This window comes from Orycteropus afer, unplaced genomic scaffold (assembly GCF_000298275.1).
Source record: "Orycteropus afer afer isolate SDZICR_OR568_19922 unplaced genomic scaffold, OryAfe1.0 scaffold00034, whole genome shotgun sequence".
In the NCBI taxonomy this organism is placed as follows: Eukaryota; Metazoa; Chordata; class Mammalia; order Tubulidentata; family Orycteropodidae; genus Orycteropus; species Orycteropus afer.
Window position 1 is genome coordinate 12,207,660 of NW_006921621.1, and position 23,286 is coordinate 12,230,945.

The 23,286-nt window shown below is 39.5% G+C and overlaps 1 protein-coding gene across 1 annotated transcript in view; it reads right to left on the reverse strand.

Annotated features, from left to right (window-relative positions):
* RUNX2 (RUNX family transcription factor 2) overlaps positions 1-23,286 on the reverse strand; it is a 285,399-nt gene that overhangs the window by 40,259 nt on the left and 221,854 nt on the right. The window contains 1 exon segment of the mRNA XM_042780312.1: positions 19,739-19,912. Coding sequence (XP_042636246.1) covers positions 19,739-19,912 — 174 coding nt within the window.

A 23,286-nucleotide genomic window follows, 5' to 3' on the forward strand; every position in this document is an offset into this window, starting at 1 on the left:
CAGGATGCAGTCCAGCCAATCTCTTTCAAAGTCTCCATCCTAAGATTGTATGATAGTGACCTACTTGAGAGAATAAAGAAAAATAAGATATAAGAACTGTCATATGAGGTTCACTCAAACAAAACCAAATTCACTGGCATCAAGTCGATTCCAACTCACAGCGACCCCCTTTTGGGTTTCCAAGGTGGTAAACCTTCACGGAAGTAGATTTCCCAGTCTTTCTTCCAAGGAGTGGCTAGTGGATTGGAACCACCAACCTTCTGGTTAGTAGTCAAATGCCTTAGGCACTACACCACCAGAGCTCCTTATAAGGCTCACTAGATCTAGTACAAGTGATTTTTAAAGGGGAGCAACCCTAAAAAAGAAAATAATGGTCTCCAAATAAACACCTCGGGCCTTCCTCTCTAATACCCAGTGACTGAAGGATCATCAACCCAGCTCTACCATTTCTGAAACGTATGACCTTGGACAATTTTCATAATTTCTCTAAACCTCGAATTTCCTCATCTGTATATCGAGGGCACATGACAACATAATGGGGATAAACAAGAATACCTTCTTCACAAAGTTTTTATGAAATTTAATGAAGTGTAAATGAGTTAATGCCATAAAGAGCTTAGCACGTGGAAACAATCCAACAAGTGTACATCACATTTAAAACTTCAACCCTCACCAGTTGCCACTGAGTCAATTCCAACTCATGGTGATCCCACGTGTGTCAGAATAGAACTGTGCTGCACTGGTTTCCAAGGGAAGATTTTTCAGAAGTACGTCTCAAGAGCTTTCTTCCAAGACACTTCTGGTGGACTCAAACCGCCAATCATTTAGTTAGCAGATAAGTGTGTTCATTACTTATGCCACCAAGGGCCTACCTTTACTTTACTAAATTTTTAATCTATATTTGTTTCCAGTCTGTAACCTCTTGTTCTGTGTTCAATCATTTTTCTACCTCCTGTAATATGGCAAGGGCTAATTTTTCGAGAGCTTCCTATAGTTTTTAGGTCCACAACTGGGAAAATATATCCAGGTTAGTCATGTAGATATCCTTTAACCTTTATCCTTTAAGGTTCCTTCTTAGTTTTGATTTCTCACAGACTGAGAAATCCTAACATTTTTAATGTATTTACTTTTCACTTAAATTTTATCAATCTTTTAGATAGAAAATATGGTGTAAATATCTTATCTAAATGCTTAATCACCAAAAAAATATAATCCTATTTGGAATATATGAGTGTAGCATATTTGCTTTTCATGAACAATTATGAATGCTCACTGTAGAGAAAAGTCACCTTAACCTGATCTCATAAACGATGAGTGAACTCAGCTTCCTGAAGAAACCTGAGACTTCTGAGATTAACTCTTAACTCAGCTGAGTCAGAGCAGGTGACAGGAATGTTTTTTCAGGCATCACCAATCAATACTAAGGTTAATAGGGGAGGGAGGGTATAGAAGTTAGCTAGCTCTGAGACAAATCTACAAATTAACAAGCAAGAAACTGTCTTTATCTTAACTCTGAATTCCACAGAGCAACTATAATCCATGTCTTTACTCTGCCCCATCCAGTGAATTTGGTTTGTTATATTTGTGTATATGAATGTGTGTGGGTGGTATATGTATGTGTACATACACACACACTCATATATACATACACGTGTGTGTGTGTACATACGTACATTTAGTTTGTTATGTTGTTTTTTTGAGTCTGCAGATATCTGGAGGGAAGTATCATGTCTAACCATTCTAATAAAATAAATAAGACTATTCTTGATGTGTACATCTCTGAGGTTAAAGGTATCAATCTTTGGTGATGCTGAGGTTAGATCCTGGATGACCTGTAACTACCCATGTTGTTGTTGCTGTTGTTAGGTGCCATTGAGTCAGTTCCAACTCATAGTGACCCTGTGTACAACAGAACAAAACACTGCCTGGTCCTAAGCCATCCTCACAATCATTGCTACATTTGAACCCATTATTGCAGCCAATTCACTGTGTCAATTCATCTCCCACAAGTACTCACAAGTTTTCAGAAGGTAACTGATTAAATTTCATATAAATCTTTAGAACACAAAAGATTACTATTAAACTTTTAAGTACTTTATGGTGTTTTAAAAACTCTAATTCATTATTCTCATATGGCAATCTTCAGAAACTGTATCAATATTATTTTTATTGCAGTTCTGTAGAAATTCAAAGTACTGGCATATGCATTTATATAATTATATTAAAATAAAACCTTTGGTGTTGGATTTCTCATGTGTACATACATACTCCTCAGGCTTGGGAAATCTGAAATACTAAATATTCCAAAAGCATTTAACTATGTCCCCTTCCCTCTTCTCCCTCAGACTTTTCTCCTGTCATCTAAAAAAGTGGGTGGCAGAGGGATGCTTTAATTAAATTTGACCTGTAGCATAAACTTCAGAGAGAAAATCAGGTCTTTCCTTTATAATGAACCTGCTGTACTTCAGAGGCAGGATGTGACTAATCAAAATGACTAAAAGTGAGAGGAAAGAAAAGAGGCAGGGACCTAAGTTGCTCCTAGATATCATGGAGATGAAACCAGTGAGAAAATAGTCCCCAGTGATAACTGTAAAATCATGCTAAGGACTGCCACCAGGCAAATGAAGCCAGGCTATTGAGCCCCTCAGGAGCCCAGATGGCACAAGCAGTTTGCAATCGGATGCTAATCCAGAGGTTGGCAGTTTGAACCCACCCTGTCGCTACACAGAAGACAGGTCTAGCAAACTGCTTCTGTAAAGATAACAGCCAGGAAACCCCCATGAATAGTTCTGCTCTGTAACACAAGGGGCTGCCATGAGTCAGGGGCCAAATCAACAGCATCTAATGACAATAATATTAGACCCTTCCAACCTACAACTGCATCCTTCTAGGAGAAATCAGTGGTTTCCTTTGTAAGAAGAGACCAAAATCTAGATATTAGATCAGGTTAATTTTCTCTTTATATGAGGTGAACCATTGAGAATTATAAAAAGGAACCAGCCATTTGACATAAGGAACTGTGTCAGCCGTCAGCATTCATTTCAACTAAAACCAAGTCTGCCACAGACATAGTTCCTACCCAAACTGCATGGTAGCCCTCAGTATAGTTTATATTTTAAAAACACCCAAGTCCAAAGTCTTGCACATACCTTGCAGCTTCTCTCCCAACTCACTAAGGCAAGGGGCAAGGCTCTTTAGCTGTCCCTTTCTCATCTCAATAGTATAAATGGTTATTACTGCTACCTGCTACTATTACAAAGCTTTTGAGGGGGGAAAAAAAGGAGAATTTTAACATGCTGAGCTGATGAACTGCCAACTTATCCATTTTTATTGTGATAAAGAGCTACTACTGTATGCCTGGTGAGTGCAATGGTCTCCTCAGATATATAGGGGGAAAAAAAGACAGTTCTCACCTTGAAAGGAAAAAAAATAAATAAGCAGTTGAGAAAGTAAGGCATAAGTAGATATAAGATATAAAGCAATAATTTTAACGTAAGACATAAAAGATGAAACAAGAAATAATTCAAAGATGTTCAAAGCATGGCTTTGTGTTTTTTAAAATGCTCTAATGATAGAAATTAACCACAGAGCATCAATGTCAGAATTGATTTTAGAAATTCTCCCTCTAGGGTGGTGGTCCCTCAGCTTAGACTTCCTGGAGGAGACCAACTGCATCTGTTTTCCATTCCATAAAACCCTGAAGCACAAAAATACAGAAGGCTGTGTATGCAGGGGGTGCTCAAAAATACTAATTGGGAGAGGAGTGGCTCACATGTCTTTGCATCAAGCAAAAATGGAGGCGACTATTTATCTTGACTTTTGGGTCTGAAGGAAAACCAATTCTCTGACCTGGACCACAGCTTCTTAACCAGTATGGCAAAGAGGAGCAGGGATGGGGAACTTTCCAACATGATATATGACTTCTAAGCATCTCCATACTTTGAAATGACTGAAAAGCCAAATTTCTCATATGCATAATTGAACCCTAAACATCTGAGGTCACAATATGAGAGGGAAGAGGAGGGCAGATAGTTAGGGGAGAAAAAGAATTTACTTTAGGAAAACAAATAGAATTTTTTTCTTAATAAGCCCAGTACAGTAAAAGGTATGCATGAAAATTCAGTGGTTGCTGTTAACAGGCCTCCTTTTGTAAACACTGTGGTTAAGCATGTGTGAAGAAGGGCCTGCTTTCCTAAGAATCACTCACAACAGGGCATACCATGGACATGGTGCTAAACTTCATGCAGAGATGGGAGGAAACAAGTCAACAAGAGCAAAGCCTGAACCAGCACACAGAGGGCTTCTTCCTGTTTGTTCTGTCAGGCAGGCTTCTGTGTAACATGAAACTTAGAAGGCCAGTCATTTCTATTAAAACTCAGAGTCTCTGCTGTGATATCTACTAAATTTGGGGAGTAGAGTACAGTTTAGAGATTTCCACCCCCATCCTTCACCCATTTTTCCCCTAATCCATACTGAACTCAGGCTGTCTAAACTTCAAATACTCCTTGAGAAAACTAGAGTATTTAAAATGAGTGCAGTATAATATACAGTCCACTATTCTGATAGCATAATGACTAAGGCACTTGACTGCTAACCAGAAGGCTAGAGGTTCAAACCCACCAGCCACTCCTCAGAAGGAAGATGGGGCAATCTACTTCCGTAGTGATACTGCCTTGGAAACCCAAGGAGGTGTCGCTATGAGTAGGGTCCGACTCAACAGCACATAACAACAACAACAATTTTAAGACTAGGTGTCCTTGGGTAGCACAAATGTTGAAGTAATTAAAACTAGCCAAAATGTTGATGGTTTGAACCCACCCAGAGGCATCTTGAAGACAGGTTTGCTGATCTTCCAAAAAGACATAGCCTTGAAAACCTTATGAAGCAGTTAGTTCTACTCTTGCACACATGAATCAGAACTGACTCAATACTGCTACTGGTATTTTAAAGCTGTTGTTTTTGGGTGATGTTGAGTTGATTCTGACTCATAGCAACTGTACATGTCCGAGTAGAACTGAACCATAGGGTTTCCTTGACTACAATCTTTATGAAGGTGGATCACCAGGTCTTTCCCCATCAGTCTTTTGGTTAGCAGCTGAGCACTTAACCCGTGCACCATCAGGTCTCTACTGGGATCAAATAAAGTCAATAATATTAACTGGGAGAGGTGGATTTATAATTTCCTATCCTAGACTATTTCTGTCATAATACTGTTATTCATAATACAAACCTACTTACATTCATACATAAATACATGCATAGAATCCTATTTCAAAACAATTTAAATAGTAAATGTTAAATTCTGTATCTTCTCTACTAACCCTTTTAGCTAACCTGGATTTTTAGAATGAGCTTTCCCATACACTTCTAGTCCTCTTGACTAATAGGAAACACTATCTTAAAACAAACAGCTTCCTTCAGGCATGGGAAGAGCCTGGACTGAGGGCTTTGGCATTGACTGTATAGTTGTGGGCCCATAACTTATCTTCCCTAAGTCCCACTGTTTTCACCTGTAGGATGAGGAATTTGGTGTATTACCTCTAAGATCTTTTCTAGGTATAAAATGCCATGCTTCTAACTACCCAGAAAAATAGGGCCCTACCCTCAGTTCTTTCTGGAAACAGGGGTTGCAACAGAAATTATTGAAGCCATGCTTAGCTGATTTGGGCAGCTGTGGAAGGTAGCTATCAAGTGCTGACAATTATATAGCACCTCTGATCACATAGCGTTTTGGCTTACATCAGCAGAGAAGACCCAAGAACAAGAGTCTGACTCTCCCCCTTCTTGTCCCCACCAGAGGCTCTCTCCAACTGACCAAGGTGGCTAACAAAATCATTTGGCAGTAAATTGACCCAAGTGAGTCAGAACTTTCAACTGAAATTTGAGGGGGAAAAAAAAAGCAGCAATGTGTTTGGATAAAACTTGATGCTGTGGAGAGTGTACCAGGCTTGACAGCAGGTATGTTATAGTACAAACAATGGGAGAAGAGAAACGTGGTAAGTCTGGGAGACAATAGCAGGAAAGAGAATGAAAAATAGTACGTATGTTAAAATAACAAAAACAGAATGAAGTTGAATTAAATGAAGTGATCAGAAGTACCTATAAAGTGCCACCAGTTTTTGGCTAGAGGGCACTCATAACTGTCTTACAGAAAAGGAGGGGCATAGCTTTTTGCTATTATTTTCTACTGCTTCTAGTAATAAAGGCAGCAAGAGGCTATATAACATGCCATACCAAACCTTGCTTCAGCCTTGTCATATGTGGGCCCTCAATGGTAAAACCAGCAGAAGAAACATAATAATGAACAAACATGTAGGACCAGAACTTGAGATGAAACTGGGATATGACACTGGCCATGAGGGAGTGACCCTTAGTCCAAATTCCAGTATCAAAGTGGATATAGTAAATCAGGTTCAAATTAGGCTGATGCCAACATCCATAGGGTCAGATACACCACTGGGAGTGATACAGAAGGTCCCTGGGTATGGTGATACCCATTGTCAGATGGGTGTTAGTACCCATGGTTCTAGAAATTGTCTCCCAATCATTCATTCATTCAAAAAATATTTGCTGAGTATCTCAACTCTGGTATTGTACTAGGCACTAGGGGTAGAAATGATGAAGATGAATATAGGCAGACCTAATCTCTTGCCTCATGGAATTTATAGTTTGGTAGGGGAGGTGAACAGCAATTAGATAACCATCTAGCTGTGATGTGTGCTAAAAAGATGTCCATGGCACCATGAGAATGAACTGTGGGGGATTCCAACCTCATCTGGGGGTTAAGGAAGTCTTCTCTAAGGAAGTGATGATTAAGTCAAGACCTGAAGGAAAAGTATAAGTCCAATAGTTGAGGAAATGGGGTAAGCGAGTTTTAGGCAAAGGGAACAGCAATGTATAAAGAGCCTAGGCAGGAGGCAGTATGGGTTTATTTGAAGAGTAGGAGAAAGCCAGTGTGGTTGGAGCACTGACAGGAGATTCAAAATAGTGTGAGATGAGACTGGAGGATAAGCAGTGAAGAGCCAGCTTATGTAGAACCTGCTGGGCTATGCTAGGGGGTTTGGTCTTTACCCTAAATGCAAAGGAAGGTCACTGAGGTGTTTTTAAGTATAGACTGATATGACTAGATATGCATTTTTAAAATCTCCCTCTGGCAGCATTAAAATGGAAGCAGGGAAGGCAGTCAGTCTAACACAAGGCACACAGAGAAGGGTGTGTAGGGAAAATGGCAGCTGAATGGACACAAAGGTGGAGCCTAGGGACTGTGATCATAAAACCGAGAAGGAAGCTTCATGCACTGAGCTGCCTCCACACATCACCTAAAGATGGGGATGAGGCAACTGAGAAGCCTTCAAGATGCATCAAGATTGGCTCCACATGGGCAAGGCTGAGCCTGCCATAATGGGCCCCAGGCCTTCAGTGGTGAGTGATCGGGACCAGCTCTACCTCAGACATTCTGATTCAAGGGTAAAACCTGGACATCTGCATTTTTAACAAGCTCCCCAGGTGATGCTAATATGTACCAAAGTCTGAGAACCGCGGGTATAATTCTTACTGATGACAGTTAGAAAGGAAAATTACTCAATACTATTTTGACTTAAATCTCCCCTATCAAGAAGAATGATCTTCAAATAGAAAGAGCAGAACAAACACAATTTAGAGGAAATTAAGGCCCAAAAGAGGTGAGAAGGTAAGGGAGAGCAGCTTGCTACTTCAAATGAATATCAGCTTCCACTTCAAGATGAATTATATCCTACAGAATTGCAAAAATTTATAGTGACTAGTAGTCAAGGAAGGGGCTTCTACTTGACAGAGCAGGTTTTAAAAAGTTCTTCCTAGTATATTAAGTGAAATATGTCTCCCTGTAACTCCACTCACTACTAATCTTAGTTGTGCTCTCTGGGATTGCTCTTCCATGTGATAGCTGTTAAATTATTTGCAGATAACATCTTTCAAGTTTACTACATGATGCTAAGTGGTGTCATATTCCCTTACCCCATTTATCTTATTCTGAAAATAGTATCGCTCTCGGTGAGATCTAAGTTTCTAAGTTTTTTTTTTCCTTTGAGCCATTGTTGCTGCTGACTTGATTACAATCCACAAAAATACTTAAGTAATTTCCAATAACCTGGGTACAAAGATTTTCTCACATCTGATCTGATCTCAGAAAACAGAATGGTTTCATTAGAACTGTTTTCTGAGATTACAGAAACAATAGATTCAAAGAAAGCTCAATTGTCCATTGTGTATCTTGACCTCAGCAAGATATACATGCCTTATCTCTCAAGCTAGTCTTGGGAGCCAGATGACAATATGTTTAATGGCTAGTTAAAAGGCCTACCAGTAAGTGACCATTAATACAGATCATGGTCAACTTTAAGAAAGGTATCTAGTGGCATATTCAATGAAAGAATCCTGGTTCTCACCAACATCTCCATCAAAGCCTTGAAGATACAGAAGCAAACTTCCAAGCAACAAGATAAAACAAAATTGTGAGCAATAACCAACATACTGGATGAAGAATCAGAATTACAAAATAACCCTACAAGCTAGAAAGATGAAGCAAAAGTGGCACAATGAAACTGAATAAAACCAAAAGCACAGTCCTGCATTTGACCAACTGCAAGACTGGACAGAGGAAGCCTGCCCGAAGAGCAGAGTTTTCTGTGGACTAAGATGAGATGACAAAAAGTTTATACAATCTTAGTCTTAATAGACTCCTACCTACTACCCTGGTCAGACATAGCTAGAGGATGGTGTTCTCTCGAGGCAGTATCAGACTGAAGCACCGGAGAAGATAGAACAAGGTGTGGAACCTCTATCTGTCTTTTGAGAAATGGTTGACAAAACTGCCAAGAGATCCCATCTGCCATCAACCTTTCCACAGGACACTGCTTTACCTTCCACTTGAACTGAAACTTGGGATCTCCCATGATGAAAGACTTTCCTCCTGACCTTTTCACTTGGCAGCTGCCCATTCTCCAAGGCCAAAAAGTGGAGCTAGCTCCTTCTCTGAAGTTCTTCCATCTTTAACCATAATTTATTAACCTTCAGGATATTCTCCCACATTGGTAACTGGCTCAACATCTTTCTTGCTTCCTTAACTTATACCAAGTCCTAGGAGTTATCATCATTCACATTGATGGTCCACTGCACCATAACCCATTTCTACTACCAAACGGCAATCAAGGCAGGAGATAATCACATAATTGTGCTGAGTGGCTCTTCCAGTTATCCTTACCATCCACTATAGGTCTACAGGTTGAATGTTTCATTTAAAGTTGGTCTCCTATTCTGATCCTTTTGTCCATGCACATTGCCTTGCAAAAGGTAAAAAGGAGGCAAGATAGGTCCTTATGGAACCAGTAAAGGGAAAATGTATGTGTTGTTGTTGTTATATGTTGTCGAGTCATACCCGGCTCATAGCAACCCCTCCTCAGGTTTCCGAGGCAGTATCACTACTGAAGCAGATTGTCCAACCTTCCTTCCAAGGAGTGGCTGGTGGGCTTCTGGTTAGCAGTCAAAATGTATGTATATAATTAAAAAGAGAAAATTTATGCTTTGGAAATGCATGGAAAAAAGAAACCAAGATTTCCTCTGGGCCGAAACCTAATGACTAGAAATGGAACAATTTTAGTGAAGAAGCATAACCAAAACCAAACCAAACTTACTGCCAGCAAGTTGATTCCAACTCAAAGTGACTCCCTTTGGGTTTCCAAGGCTGTAAATCTTTACAGAAGCAGGCTGCTTCATTTTTCTTCTGTGGAGCAGCTAGTGGGTTCAAACCACCAGCCTTTTAGTTAGCACCCAAATGCCTTAACCACTACGCCACCAGAGCTCCTCAACGAAGCATAAATTGGGGTATTATGTGGGAGACAATTCTTATCATAACTAGATATTAACTATGCACCTTCTATTCCAGATAGGAGAGAATTACAAAGACATGATCTTAGAACTCAAGGAATTAATTTTTCCTAAAACTTTCTACTTTTCTAAAATCATAATAAAGACACAGCATCTTCATTTAATAAGGTATTCCAACCAAGAGAAGTGAAACAAAAGGAAAAAGACAACTTCTAAGAAGCTAACCTGTGGGGCTACTAATAGGTTATGTAACAACATATGTTGCCCCGCCCCCCCCCCCATCCCTCTACGAGGAGCTACTGAGCTTTACTCTTCCAAAGCCAACATTGACTGGACTTGAACTCTGTTCTTCCTCAGAAGCTGGCTGCCAGGCTCAACAAATGTGAAAGAGAATTTAAACACAGAATTTGTGCCCTTTTTGCATAAAGATTGTAACTAGCAGCCTTCCCTAAAGAGATTTCCTGCTCACATATGTGCATGTTGTTGTTATTTTGTTAAGTGAGATCAAGGTAATTTTCAACTCATACAGCTCCATGTGACAGAGTAGACCTCCCCCACCGGGATTCCCTGGAATCTTTATGGGAGCAGATTGTCACGTCTTTCTCCCACAGAGCCACTGGGTGGGTCTGGATTGCCAACTTTTCACTTAGCAGCTGAGCACTTTAACCACTGCATCACCAGGGCTCCCTTACAGCATGGCAGCAGAAAATTTACCAGCTGTCCTGTACAAAGGATCTCAAAGAAAGAAGACAGGGCAAGACTTTCAGTAACTTCAGAAAACGAAACATTAACACAAGTAAAATAAAAAAGTACTTCCAGCAACCTATCCTTCAGTGTGGCGAGTTCAGTTCCCTAAGACCCAAGTTACCTATAGATGGGCAGCACCACAGACCATGGTGAAGTATGAATCATTTGATTCCTATCCTCCCCCCCTCAAATTCTACTCACACTGATGGTACCCTACAGCCATTCTTCCTGCTCACCAATAGTCACTGAGCCTTTTATGGGTTCCTTCTCTCTTGTATTCACAGCTACCACCACCCCACATGACACCCACTTTCCCTCCCAACTTGTTTCACATTTAAAAAATTATGTGGTCATTCAGCACTGGAATAGAACACTAACTTGAGACACAAGCTACTCAGTGTGCTTTCTTATTTCTAAAAGGATTATGCTAGTAAATGTTTCAAGGCAAGCAGAGTGGACTCAGGCCCAGGGCAGTCAAACATATAGACAGTCTAATCCCAACTGGTCTAATCGCCAAAATCCTCTTAATTTTTAAAAGAAGCCTTATTTGCCAAGGAAGTGCAAAATCAGACTGAAGTAGTGGGTGAAAACTACTTCACATTAGTCAAGATAACTGCTGGGAAGACTATTATTATTCTAAAGAATGCTTGGCAAGTTGTTTTTTCAAAGTATTCTGAAAAACAGTACCTTGAGTACATGTCTCATGTAAGTATTTAGTTATTAAAAACTATGATTTTATTGTATTTTAAAGTATAATTCAAATACCCCTAATGCATCACTTTTATGAAAATACTGTCCCTAAGGATCTTAATAATATCAAAAGGAGATAATAAAAAGAAAACAGCCCCATAGGACATGTGTTACATACCCTACACTTGGTAGAGATGAGAATGACAGCCCTGTTAAGAATCTAGAACTCACAGTTAGTAAGAATAGCTGAAGAGACCTTCAGAGCAAGTCATTTCTGAAGAACCAATTCCTTCCATCTGTAACATATATACTTTTCAGAATTGTTTAAGGCTTTAATAAGAACTTTATGTAAAACTAGTTTGCAAATGGTAAAGCACTACATAACTGTAAGTCATGAGGTACTGAAATGAGAGGAAACTGAACTGTGATGGAGACATTCTACAGTTTCCCAAGGGTGCATGGCAATTAAGAGCACAGGCCCTGCAGCTATGCAGACCTGACATTAATCCCTATATTTATCACCTACTAGTTTTAAATGAAGGAACTCCAATAGCACAATGGTTAAAGCACTCAGCTGTTAACTGAAAGGTCAGAGGTGCAAACCCACCAGCCACTCAGTAGGAGAAACAACCTGGTGATCTGTCCCTGTAAAGATGACAGCCTAGGAAACCCTATGAGACAATTCTACTCTGTCCTATGGAGTAGAACATGGTCAGGATCACTATACAGGGTTACTGTGAGTTAGAATAGAGCCCATGTCATACCACAACAGCAGGTGTAAGTGAGACCTTGGGCAAGTTATTTAGCCTCTCTGAGCCTCAGTTCATGCACCTGGAAATGAGTTTAATAATACTACCTCCATCAAAGAGTTGTTGGGAAGAATGTATCAGTTAACCTCATTAGAACAAAGCCTAGCATACAATAAAGTTCAATAATTTGAACAAATAATTCAATCAAATTGGTGCTATAAAAAGATTACCAAAAACCAAACTAAACCCACTGCCATCGAGTCAAATCCCACTCATAGCAACCCTTCCTTGGGCTTCTGAGGCAGTATCACTACAAAAGCAGATTTCCCAATCTTCCTTCCAAGGAGTGGCTGGTGAGTTTGAACCACCAGCCTTCTGGTTAGCAGTCAAATGCCTTAGGCACTAATGCCACCAGAGCTCCCTAGAAAAAGATTAGGGCTAAGATAATAACCAGTTATACTCCCCAAAGAAGTCAATGATACATTCATTCATTCATCCCTAAACAAGTCACCAAACACATGCTATTTGGGAGGCCCTACATAATATACTGGGGACCCAAAGAAGAATAAACCATGACCCTAGACTTTGAAAAGCTCAAAGTCTAGTGGAAGAGACAGATGTGTAAACAAATAATCATCACTACATGGCACATGATATAATCTAGGTTTGTACAAGGCAGTATGGGAGCCTTACTCAGCATGGGTAGGTAGGAAGAGTCTGGATAGAGGTGGCAGCACTTGAGCTGAGTTCCAAAGAAAAAAATAGAAATGGGCTTGGATAAACAATATGAGTAACTGTATGCAAGAAGAGGGGAGAGCATGAAACAGCATGGCACATTATAGAATCCAAAAGAAAGAGTTAGTGAAAGTTATTGGTTGCACATTATAAAAGGAGAAAGTCACTGTCAATAACACAATAGAATATCTAGCAGCATATGCAGAAGTGACAAGAATTTACTCCTGGATGAAAGACTACTGCTAATGGGGTTCTGATGCCAGGACAAAATGTCTTATGCGCTTCCTTCCAATATTTATATACAGGATAAACTAACTTTCATTGAGTGCTTAAAAAAAAAAAACATGCTTTTTAAGAACTAAGAATCAAAAGTGGCATTTAAAGGAGAAAAGAAATCACAAAAAGGAATCATGCAACCTAGGAGTCAGAGGCAGGGAAGCCTCTTTGGTGGTTTATGAGCTATATAGGACTGAGACATCAAATCTCTTTTTCTTAGTATCTTCTTTTTTTCTCCAAATGTCTGCTCCTTTCAGGCTCTCTCCCGCTACAATCTCATCCTCCCTGAGTCTTCTCTATGTCAGTAAATGGCAACAGCATCCTCCAGCTGCCCAGGCAAAAAACCCTGAAGTCCTGTCTTTCGCTTTCCATCAGCAAAGGCTATGGGATCTCTATTTTAAAAAGAAAAAAAAGCATCCACAATCTTTCCCAGTCCTTCCACCTCCACTGATACCACCTTTAACTCTCTCCTGAACAAAGGAAAGTTGGGCAATCTACCTCCCTAGTGATACTGCCTCAGAAACCCAAGGAGGGATCGCTATGAGTCGTTACTGCCGACTCAAGGGCACTGAGTTTAGAGTTTTTAGTGAACTATCGTAGCTTCCTGAATAATCACTCTGCTTCTACCACTGCCTTCTTATGATCCATTCTTCATACCACATCCAGAGTGATTTTTTTAATGCAAATCAGACAATGTTAGGACCTTACTTCAAAGACATTGGCAACCCTTCAGTTGTTCCGCATTGCAGTCGGAACAAAATCAAAAGCTCTTCAAGATTGCATATCTATAAAGGAATATGTAGCTAGTTGCCTCCATGAACAACTGTCTCCTTTGCCATGAGACCAGAAGAACTAGATGGTACCCAGCTTCATTACTGAACATTTTGATCAAAGATTCTATAGAAGAATCCTTATCAAAAGGGGGGAAGATGAAAAACATAATTTCAAATTCTCATGGAATACAGCATTTCTGGAGCCAAGTAGGTTGGATGAACCTCCAAAACTACTACTGTGAGATAATCTTTAAACCTTACACCAAAAATATCCCCTTGAAGTCTTTAAACCAAATAATAATTAAGCTTAATAAAGTATCTCTGCCTTAAGCATTGTGTTCTTTTAATAACTATCTATATGGAATCAAATTGACAACAGCAACTGGAAAGATTACATAAGAGCCTTAGGGGGCAGTGAGTTTATGTTAATGGAGGAGGAACAATTCACAAAACGAGGGTGAGAATGGTTGTAAAACCTGAAGAATATACTCAGTGTCACTGAATTGTGCACATATAAATTGTTGAGTTAGTGTATGTTGTACTGTGCATATTCTCAACAACAAAATATTTTTTAAATAAAAGACTGAATATCTAGCTGCTGCCTACCTCTCGTAATTCTCCTTGTAACATTCTCCTTGTAACATTCAAGCTACACTGACCTTCCTCCTGTCCCCTGAACATGACATATTTATTCCTTTCTGAGAACCTTTATGTGAGTTTTCCCACTGCCTGAAATGCTATTCCTCAGATCTTCTAAGTTCTTCTCAATTTTCCAATCAAAATTAGCTCCTCTCCCTCCCCAAGTTGCTTCCTATGGCGTTACCCTATTTCATTTAGTTACAGAACTCCTCATTATCTGAAATCTTCTTGTATGTGTATTTAATTACTCATTTAGTAATTCTTATCCTTCACTAAAATGTAAGCTCTTGAAAGAAGAAACTATGTCTATCTTGTTCACTCACATTAGTGGCTGGCAGACAGTAAGCACTCAAAACAAATACTTTTTGAATGAATGAAAAATAGAATACCAGATGACCCACCTCCAAAGTTCAGATAAATGTCCCAATCCACCAAACCCAAAGGATTGAATCAGTCTCTTTATCTTTTTTAGAGGTATAGCAGACTCATCCAGAGTATTAAGTTTAAAACCATGGTTAACTTGAGAGATATCTCCTAATGTAGTATCCTTACTTCATTGTTATAACCACATTCTGAATAAAAAGAAGTGGACATTTGTGACATACTAGGTGTTTCCTGGCACCCAAAGACAGGCAGCAGATGTCTGAATGATAAAGAGAGGTACAGAGGAAGCAACTTCCTCAGGAAGCTGTGGCAAGGACCGGGGCTCAAAGGCAGAACATAAGCCATGAGAGACTTCAACAGAGTGACAGCATTAGACCGGCACTGCAGAGAAGCCCACCCACTAAACAGCTAGACCCTTTGGCCCTAGGAATTGTGAGAGACATTGGAGAATGCTAATTATGAAACACTAAATGATTATGACTTCCTCAATTTATAATTTCATTTGGGTCTCCTGGGAGTAGAACCTGTCTTTTATGTTGGCAAGTGGGAGAACTACTGGTGACCATACAACTGCGATCATTATCTGCAGTTTTGGGGTAAGAGCTTGAGATATCAAGAACATCAAGGCCAGGCGAGGTAACTGGGCCCTTCCTGTTACAAATGCCTTTGTCCAAGTATTACATGCACTTAAATGCAGGTGAAACATACTGCAAAAAAAAATTACAAAAGCTTTATAGTCAAGGCTTGTAAGCAAAATACAAATATAATCACGTAATCATGTAGGTCCTAAACTGGAATACAACCAAATGTCTTAACTACATAATTTTATATTGAAATGTGGTTTGTGCTGTTATTGCTCATCATCAGGGCATGAGATGGCACCCTAGAATAACAAATTAAAAAGAAAAATCAACGTTAGTAACTAAGATGTGATATCCCAGGCCTTGCTGGACTGATTTCTTCTCATCTGACTTTAATTCATTCAATACTTAAGTCAACGCTTAATGAGAAGTCATTACTGCGTTGGAGTCCCTAAGTGACACAGACAGTTAAGCACTTGACTATTAGCCAAGAGTCTGGCCATTGGAAGCCCTCCCACAGGCACCAAGGAAATAGGCCGGGCAATTTTCTTCCAAAAGGTCACAACTTTGAGAACCCTATGGAGCAGTTCTACTCTGGATCACCATGAGTCGGAATCAACTTAACATCAACTAACAACCACTACCACCACCACTATGCTAGACACAAAAGGAAAAAGGAAAGAAATCCCTGCAATAAATTCCTCCAACAATTTACAATTTAGCAGAGTAGAAACAGGAAATACACAGAATCTTAAAGTATTCTCAACCAATGCATAGAGGAAGGATAGGTGACTTCTGAATAAAGGTTCTAGGGCTCTTTTGTGAAGGAGAGAGCATACAGCTTGACCTTGAAGGATAAGCAGAATCTTGTCAGCAGACAAAGATTATCATAGATGGAATAGCCTAAGCAAAGACATACAGAGAGAAAAGCATGGCATGTACTCAAGAACATTACACTCTGGGGCACAGCAGGTGGATATGCAAGGGCCGGGAAGGATAACTGTTTCCTCAATTACACTTTGTCTTAAGAACAGCACTTTTCTTCTCTCCCTCTTATTATCCAAGACCCAATTCTCTACATGCAGCAGGCCCTAAATCATACTGATTAAATTAATAAGGAAATTAATTCAGAGATACATAGTAAGTTATGTTCCTAGTAACCAAATGATTTAGCCATGTAACTAGCAGTATAAGTAAGTCACAAAGGAAATTATTCAATGGACTTAAAAAACTTATTAAATATATTCAATTAACTTGTAAGTTGCTGCTGCTACAGGTTTGAATTTTCCTGACAATTTGGGTCGTGGTGGAGTCTGTACATCCTTGCTGTAGGCAGACATGTGTTATCTCACTAGAATATGGACAAATTTAGTGAAAGTTCACATGGCTTCCTCCATGTGGGTAGGGGTGACACGTACATATGTGTGTGCTTCTGCAAATTTGGGAAGTCTGAGAAAAGTTTCTGGGCTCAGTACCTGTGTAATCAATTTTAAACCAAAAAAAAAAAATTAGTTGCCATCAATCGATTCCAACGCATGGCAACTTATTTATGTCAGAGTAGAACTGTGCTTCAGAGGGTTTTCAAGTCAATTCTATGACTACTATAATTTAAAACTGCAGAGCTAATACTCTTGTGGTATAAAAATCCCAGGAAACTCTCATACCTAAAAATTAATTAATTCTATGTGTTCATTTTTAAAAGATATCCAGTGAAATGCTCTGTATTTCCCTACTTTTGATCAGGATTCTTCCATGGAGTTTTTTTTTTTCAAAATGTTCAGTAATGGTAGCCAGGCACTATCCAGTTCTTCTGGACTCACAGCAAAAGAGGCAGTTGTTCATAGAGGCAATTAGCCACACATTCCACATTCTCCACCTATTCCTGTCTCTCCTTCTTCCTCTGCTGCTCCATGTGAATAGACTAATTGTTGTTCGTGGGATAGCTGCTTGCAAGCTTTTAAGATCATAGGCACTATGCAGCAAACTAGGAGGTAGAACAGAAGCACTAAACACATGATTAGGCCAATTAACTAAGATGTCCCATGAAACCATGACCCTAAACCTCCAAACCAAGGAACTAAATCCTATAATGTGTTTGCACATAAGCAGACTCGCAGGTACTCTTTTCTCGTTGTTGCTCTAAGTGTATCAATCACACAACTTTTGCCAACTCAACTTGACAGCAATAACAATAATTAGCTGTGCAACCCTACTCTTAATCAATGCAATTTTTCCATCACCATTAACCCTCCCTTTCTCCTCCTTGACACCTCTGGTAACCATTAATAAATTTTGGTCTCTACACATTTGTTTTTTCTTACAGATCATAATTGTTGTTGTTGTTGTTATGTGCCGTCGAGTTGGCCCCAACTCATAGCGACCCCTCCTTGGGTTTCCGAGGCAGTATCACTACAGAAGTAGGATTGCCCAACCTTCCTTCCGAGGAGTGGCTAGTGGGTTTGAACCGCCAGCCTTCTGGTTAGCAGTCAAGTGCTTCAGCCACTATGCTACCAGAGCTCCTACAGATCATAACAAGGTCATACAATATTTGTCCTTTTGTGATTGGCTTATTTTGCACAGCATAGTGTCAATGTGTAGATATATTTAACATTATTTGTCAAAGAACAAATATTGTATGATCCCATTTATATGAAATACCTAGAACAGGCAAATGTATACACAGAAAAGCTTATTAGTGGGTAAAAGGGTCTAGAAGGAGAAAAGAATGGGGAGTTATGGTTGAAGGAGTACTGAGCTTCTGTTTGGGGTGGTGAAAAACTTTTGGAAATGGACAGCACAAGATGATGAATATAATTACTATCTCCGAAAAGCAGTTAAAATGGCAAACTTTTGTTATATACTTTTACTGTAATAAAACTTTTAAAAAAGACAAAAGGACACTTACTATAAACCTTAATCAGCGATCTAAAGTCAACCACTCTCAATGCAGTAGCTACAAGCTTGAAATTCACAAGTTAGTCTGAATTTCACATGTGCATTTTTATCAAAGACTTATGTCTAAGGAACACATTAACCTTTTGATTCCTATATATCAGCATTTAGAGTTTTATTTAGGCTAACACATGGCCATTCTCCATAAAGCTCTAAGAAAGATTCTTTCCTGCTGCAGATATCCATGTTTAGATATTTCACTTTTATAATTCCATATTATGTTTTAGAAAATATATTCATGCATACCCATATGTTCAATCTAACATACATATACTCACAGAAGGTGAAAACTACTCTAATATCCAAGAATACATTTACTTAATATGGGTAAAAAAAAGAAGGAGATAAGTCATTTAATTTATGAACAGTTTTGTTTTGAGACTACAAGGACACTCAGACCTAAACACTATAAACAACAAACTGCCCACTAGAGAAGATCTACATTGAGGTTTTATTACAGGTTTTGTTTTATTTTCACTTGATTCGAATCCCCCTCTGCCAAAGACAGCAACTCTCTGATATGTAGTGTTCCTTTCACTTCTTAATACTTGTGATCGATAAATTAAAGCTCACTGATGATCAAATACTCTCTTGTCACCATAACCCAGCATTAGACTAGTCCTAAAATAAGATTTGTTTTGCACTAGTGGGACAGAAGGAAAAAAAAAAGGACTTGGCAGTATTGATGCACCAAATGTGAATGATTAATCTGTAATGTGATGCTGATGTTAATTTTTAAGAAAAAAGGCAAAGTAAGCATTTACCAGAATGTACAAAGGGAATGTTGCATGACGAATGAAAAGATAAATGTGAATCAGAGTGAATTCTGCCTTCGCAATGAGTTGCTCATTGACCTTGTGTTATAACTACCAATGAATGAAGGCTTCCTGTAAGCCCTGGGCAATTTTCAAGCAAACTGAATGAAATAGTTATACACACAAGAAATTTAAGCCCAAACCTGAGATGGTAGCACTAATTCGTCTAATAGTGAGGGTGTGATGTTATCCCCTACACCACCTGGACACAATAAAGAAACTTAAAACATTCTCCCAAAGACCATCCTTATTACCATTCCACCAGTGTGCAGACTGGCATTGCTGCAGAGTACAGCAGCAATAAGTAGTAGTAGAAATTTCCCCAAACTTTTATCCCAAGGTATTGAATGAATATCGGAATTTGTTTTCCACGTTAAAAAAAAAGGAAGAAATCAGTATCTTCAAGTCTTGATTCTTGAATAATAAGCCATTTCACAGCTCCAGGAGTTTTGAAGTGAACACATCTTATCTGGTAACCCCTCACCCCCAGCCTGCCAGAGTCTGTGCAAGTGAAACCTATGAGTCTGTCTTACCTGTAATCTGACTCTGTCCTTGTGGATTAAAAGGACTTGGTGCAGAGTTCAGGGAGGGCCGTGGGTTCTGAGGCGGGACACCTACTCTCATACTGGGATGAGGAATGCGCCCTAAATCACTGAGGCGGTCAGAGAACAAACTAGGTTTAGAGTCATCAAGCTTCTGTCTGTGCCCTGGAAACAGCAAATCATAAAATAAAAGCATATTAATTAGCTGAACAATTGACCATGCTAAATAGATATGTGAACATACACACTGAGGGGGGGTTAAGCCAAGGATTTATCAATACTGATATTTATAATGATGTGTCTATATAATGCCTTCCATTTCAAATTGCTTTAATAGCATTATCTGGTGGCAAGCATTCCTAATTCTATTCCACAAGTAGAAAAGCAGAGGTTTCCAGAGGTAGACTGGGCGTTCAGCAGCAGTAGAGAGGCCAGGAAGCTAGAGCTCAGAAGGAGCTCTCTGGGCGCCTCCTCTCACCCCCTGGCCCTCTCTGTGAAAGGTAGGAACGGTGAGTGTGTGTTAGGGGTTGTTTGCTTGTTTCATACAGGAGGAAACTTCCTCTGAAAGCTCCAAGAGTCCCTGCACGTAAACCATACCATCCCACAGCTCTAGCAGAAGCAAAGCTACCATAAGGTTGGGATGGTTGTGGATCAAACGCATTTGTCAAAGGGAAATTTCTATGATGACCATAATGACATTTTTCTTTTTCATGTTATAACTACACCTTACTGAAACTCTTTCCTGAAAAACCAAAATGCAAACCTAGAACCCCTTTATGAGAAAAAAAAAAAAAAATCAGAAATATTGCCTTTTCATTTTCAGGCTCAAACCCACTGCCATCGAGTCATAGCGATCCCCATTGGGTTTCTGAGGCGGTAAATCTTTATGGAAGTAGACTGCCCAGTCTTGATTCCCCATTTGCAAGCTAGGAAACTCAAATTCTCAAGAAGAATCTAACTATTTTGTGATATTCCAAAGTCTGAAAGTGTATGATAATGTTAAATCAGAAAGAATGTTTTTTTTTAAAAAAAAATAATAATAATAATCTAGTACTGTGGGTTTTTTTTTTTTTTTTTTTTAAAAAAAAAAAAAAAAAAGAGAGAGAGAGAAATATCCTTTGGGTTAACATGTGGATGTGAGACTCCATAATTAAAAAGAAAGAAAGAAACACACAAAACTCCTCTGTCTCTTTACTAGTTTATTCAAGCCTAAAATCGAAGGCAACTCAGGATATTAAAGAAATATACAAATTAAAGTATACCCAGAGTCTTAAAAGCTTTCAAATGGCCATCTAAGATGCAACTATTTGGTCTCCTCTCATCTGGAGCAAAGAAGAGTGAAGAAATCAAAGGCATCTGGAAACAATTAATCCAAAGATATGAAGGACCATGAAGACTTCAGCCTTCATGACCTTGAGACCAAAAAAACTATATGGTGCCCAGCTACTAATGCCAACCACTTGGAAAGGGATCAAAATTGGATATCCTGGGTAGAGTGGAAGGAAAAATGTGGAACAAAATTCAAAAACACAAAAATGACCAGAATTACTGGTCAGATAGAAATTGGGAGAACCACTGAGACTATGGCCCCGAGTTACCCTTTGAGCCTAGAAATGGACTTACATCCATGATTGTCTCTCAGCCCAACAACAGAAAGACCTACATGCAGAACACCTACTCCAGGGAGGTGCACCCACCTACTCTGGGGAGATGCACCCCTTAGATCAATCAGCCATGAGACACCAGAGGGGCAGCATTCACCCAGAGGGAAAGCTGGACAGACAGGAGTGCATAGTTAAGAAGGGCACAGGGAAGGGGTAGTCACACGGAGGGGAGGGGAGAGGAGAGGAGGGGAGAAGAGTTTTCTTTGGTTGGGGATGGTATTCCAGGCATGAAATCAAATGTGCATGAACTGTTGAATGTAAATCAAATTTGCTTTGTAAATTTGCACCCAAAGCACACAGACACACACAAAATTCAGAAAACTCTAAAACCAAAAACACTGCTATCGAGTCGATTCAACTCATAGTGACTCCTCACCCCTCCTTGGGTTTGCAAGGTGGTATCTCTCTGGAAGTAGATTGCCTAACCTTCCTTCCAAGGAGTTTCTGGTGGGTTTGAACCACCAGTCTTCTTGTTAGCAGTCATATGCTTTAGGCACTATGCCACCAGAGCTCTCCTCAGAAAACTAGGAATAAATAAATAAAGTATACCCAAGACACTAATACTTCTTCAAATCATTCTTAACAAAAGACTACAGTATTATCTTGGTACAAGTATAACAGAAAAATATCTGAATCTTGGTGCAACATTAAAAAAAAAAAAAAAAAAACCTACTGCCATGGAGTCGGATCCAATTCATAGTGACCCCTCCTTGAGTTTCCGAAGTGGTATCACTACAGAAGTAGATTGCCCAACTTCCTTCCAAGGAGTGGTTGGTGGGTTTGGACCACCAGCCTTCTGGTTAGCAGTCACATGCCTTAGGCACTATGCTACCAGAGTTCATTAGTTGAGTATACATCTGTAGGGGAGTGCTGTGGTGAACCAGTGCAATGCCTAATATATAAATAAAAATATGCTGTGGATTCCTTCCTACATATTCTGTACCAGTGAGGCCCTAGTATGGAGCCTGAACATTTTAATAAAATATTAAATAACCAATTCAAAAGAGAGCCATTAAAATGAGGGCTAAATTAAGAATGTGTCCTTTGAAAAAATACTAAGGGAATTAGGATTATTATCCATTAAAGGAAAAAAACAAATGAAGCATTATTAAAAGCCTTCAAGAAGGGGGAGGTTATATTCCATAGTTATTGAGAACAATTTATCTTCCACTTAAGTGCAGGACAAGAAGAATATATCAGGATACGGTTAAGCTGAACATTAGAATTCCCAACTATAAGCTGTCTTCATAAGACAAATTCCTTATTTTATTTGCCCCAAAATGTATTTTCCTGTCTCCTTTTTCATTGCCTACCCAGCCCAAAGAAAACAGACAGGAAGCCAAGGCTTGGTAATATGAGTGTAGCTGTCTCCACAGACAAACATGTTCCAACTGGGCCCATTAACTGAAATGCACCCACCACCCTACTTCCTGCCAGTACAAGCTTTGGGCATCTCCTAAAAGAGGGGCTGGCCCGGAACCATGGTCACAGGGGACATCAAGCTCAATTGGCATAACATACTACACAAAAACATTGTTCCACATCCTACTTTGGTGAGTAGGGACTGGGATCTTAAAAGCTTGCAAGCAGCCATCTAGATGCAACAATGGGTCTCTCCTTGTCCAGAGCAAAGAAGAATGAAGAAAACCAAAGACAGACAGAAACAATTAGTCCAAGGGACTGGCACACCATACAATCCTCAGCCTATATGACTATGAGACCAGAAGAACTAGATGGTGCCCGGCTACCACTGTCAACTACTCAGGTACCCGGCTACCACTGTCAACTACTCAGAGAAGGATCTATGCAGGAGATCCTGGATAGTGTGGGAGAACAATGTAGAACAAAACTCAAAATCATTTAAAAAAAGGGGGG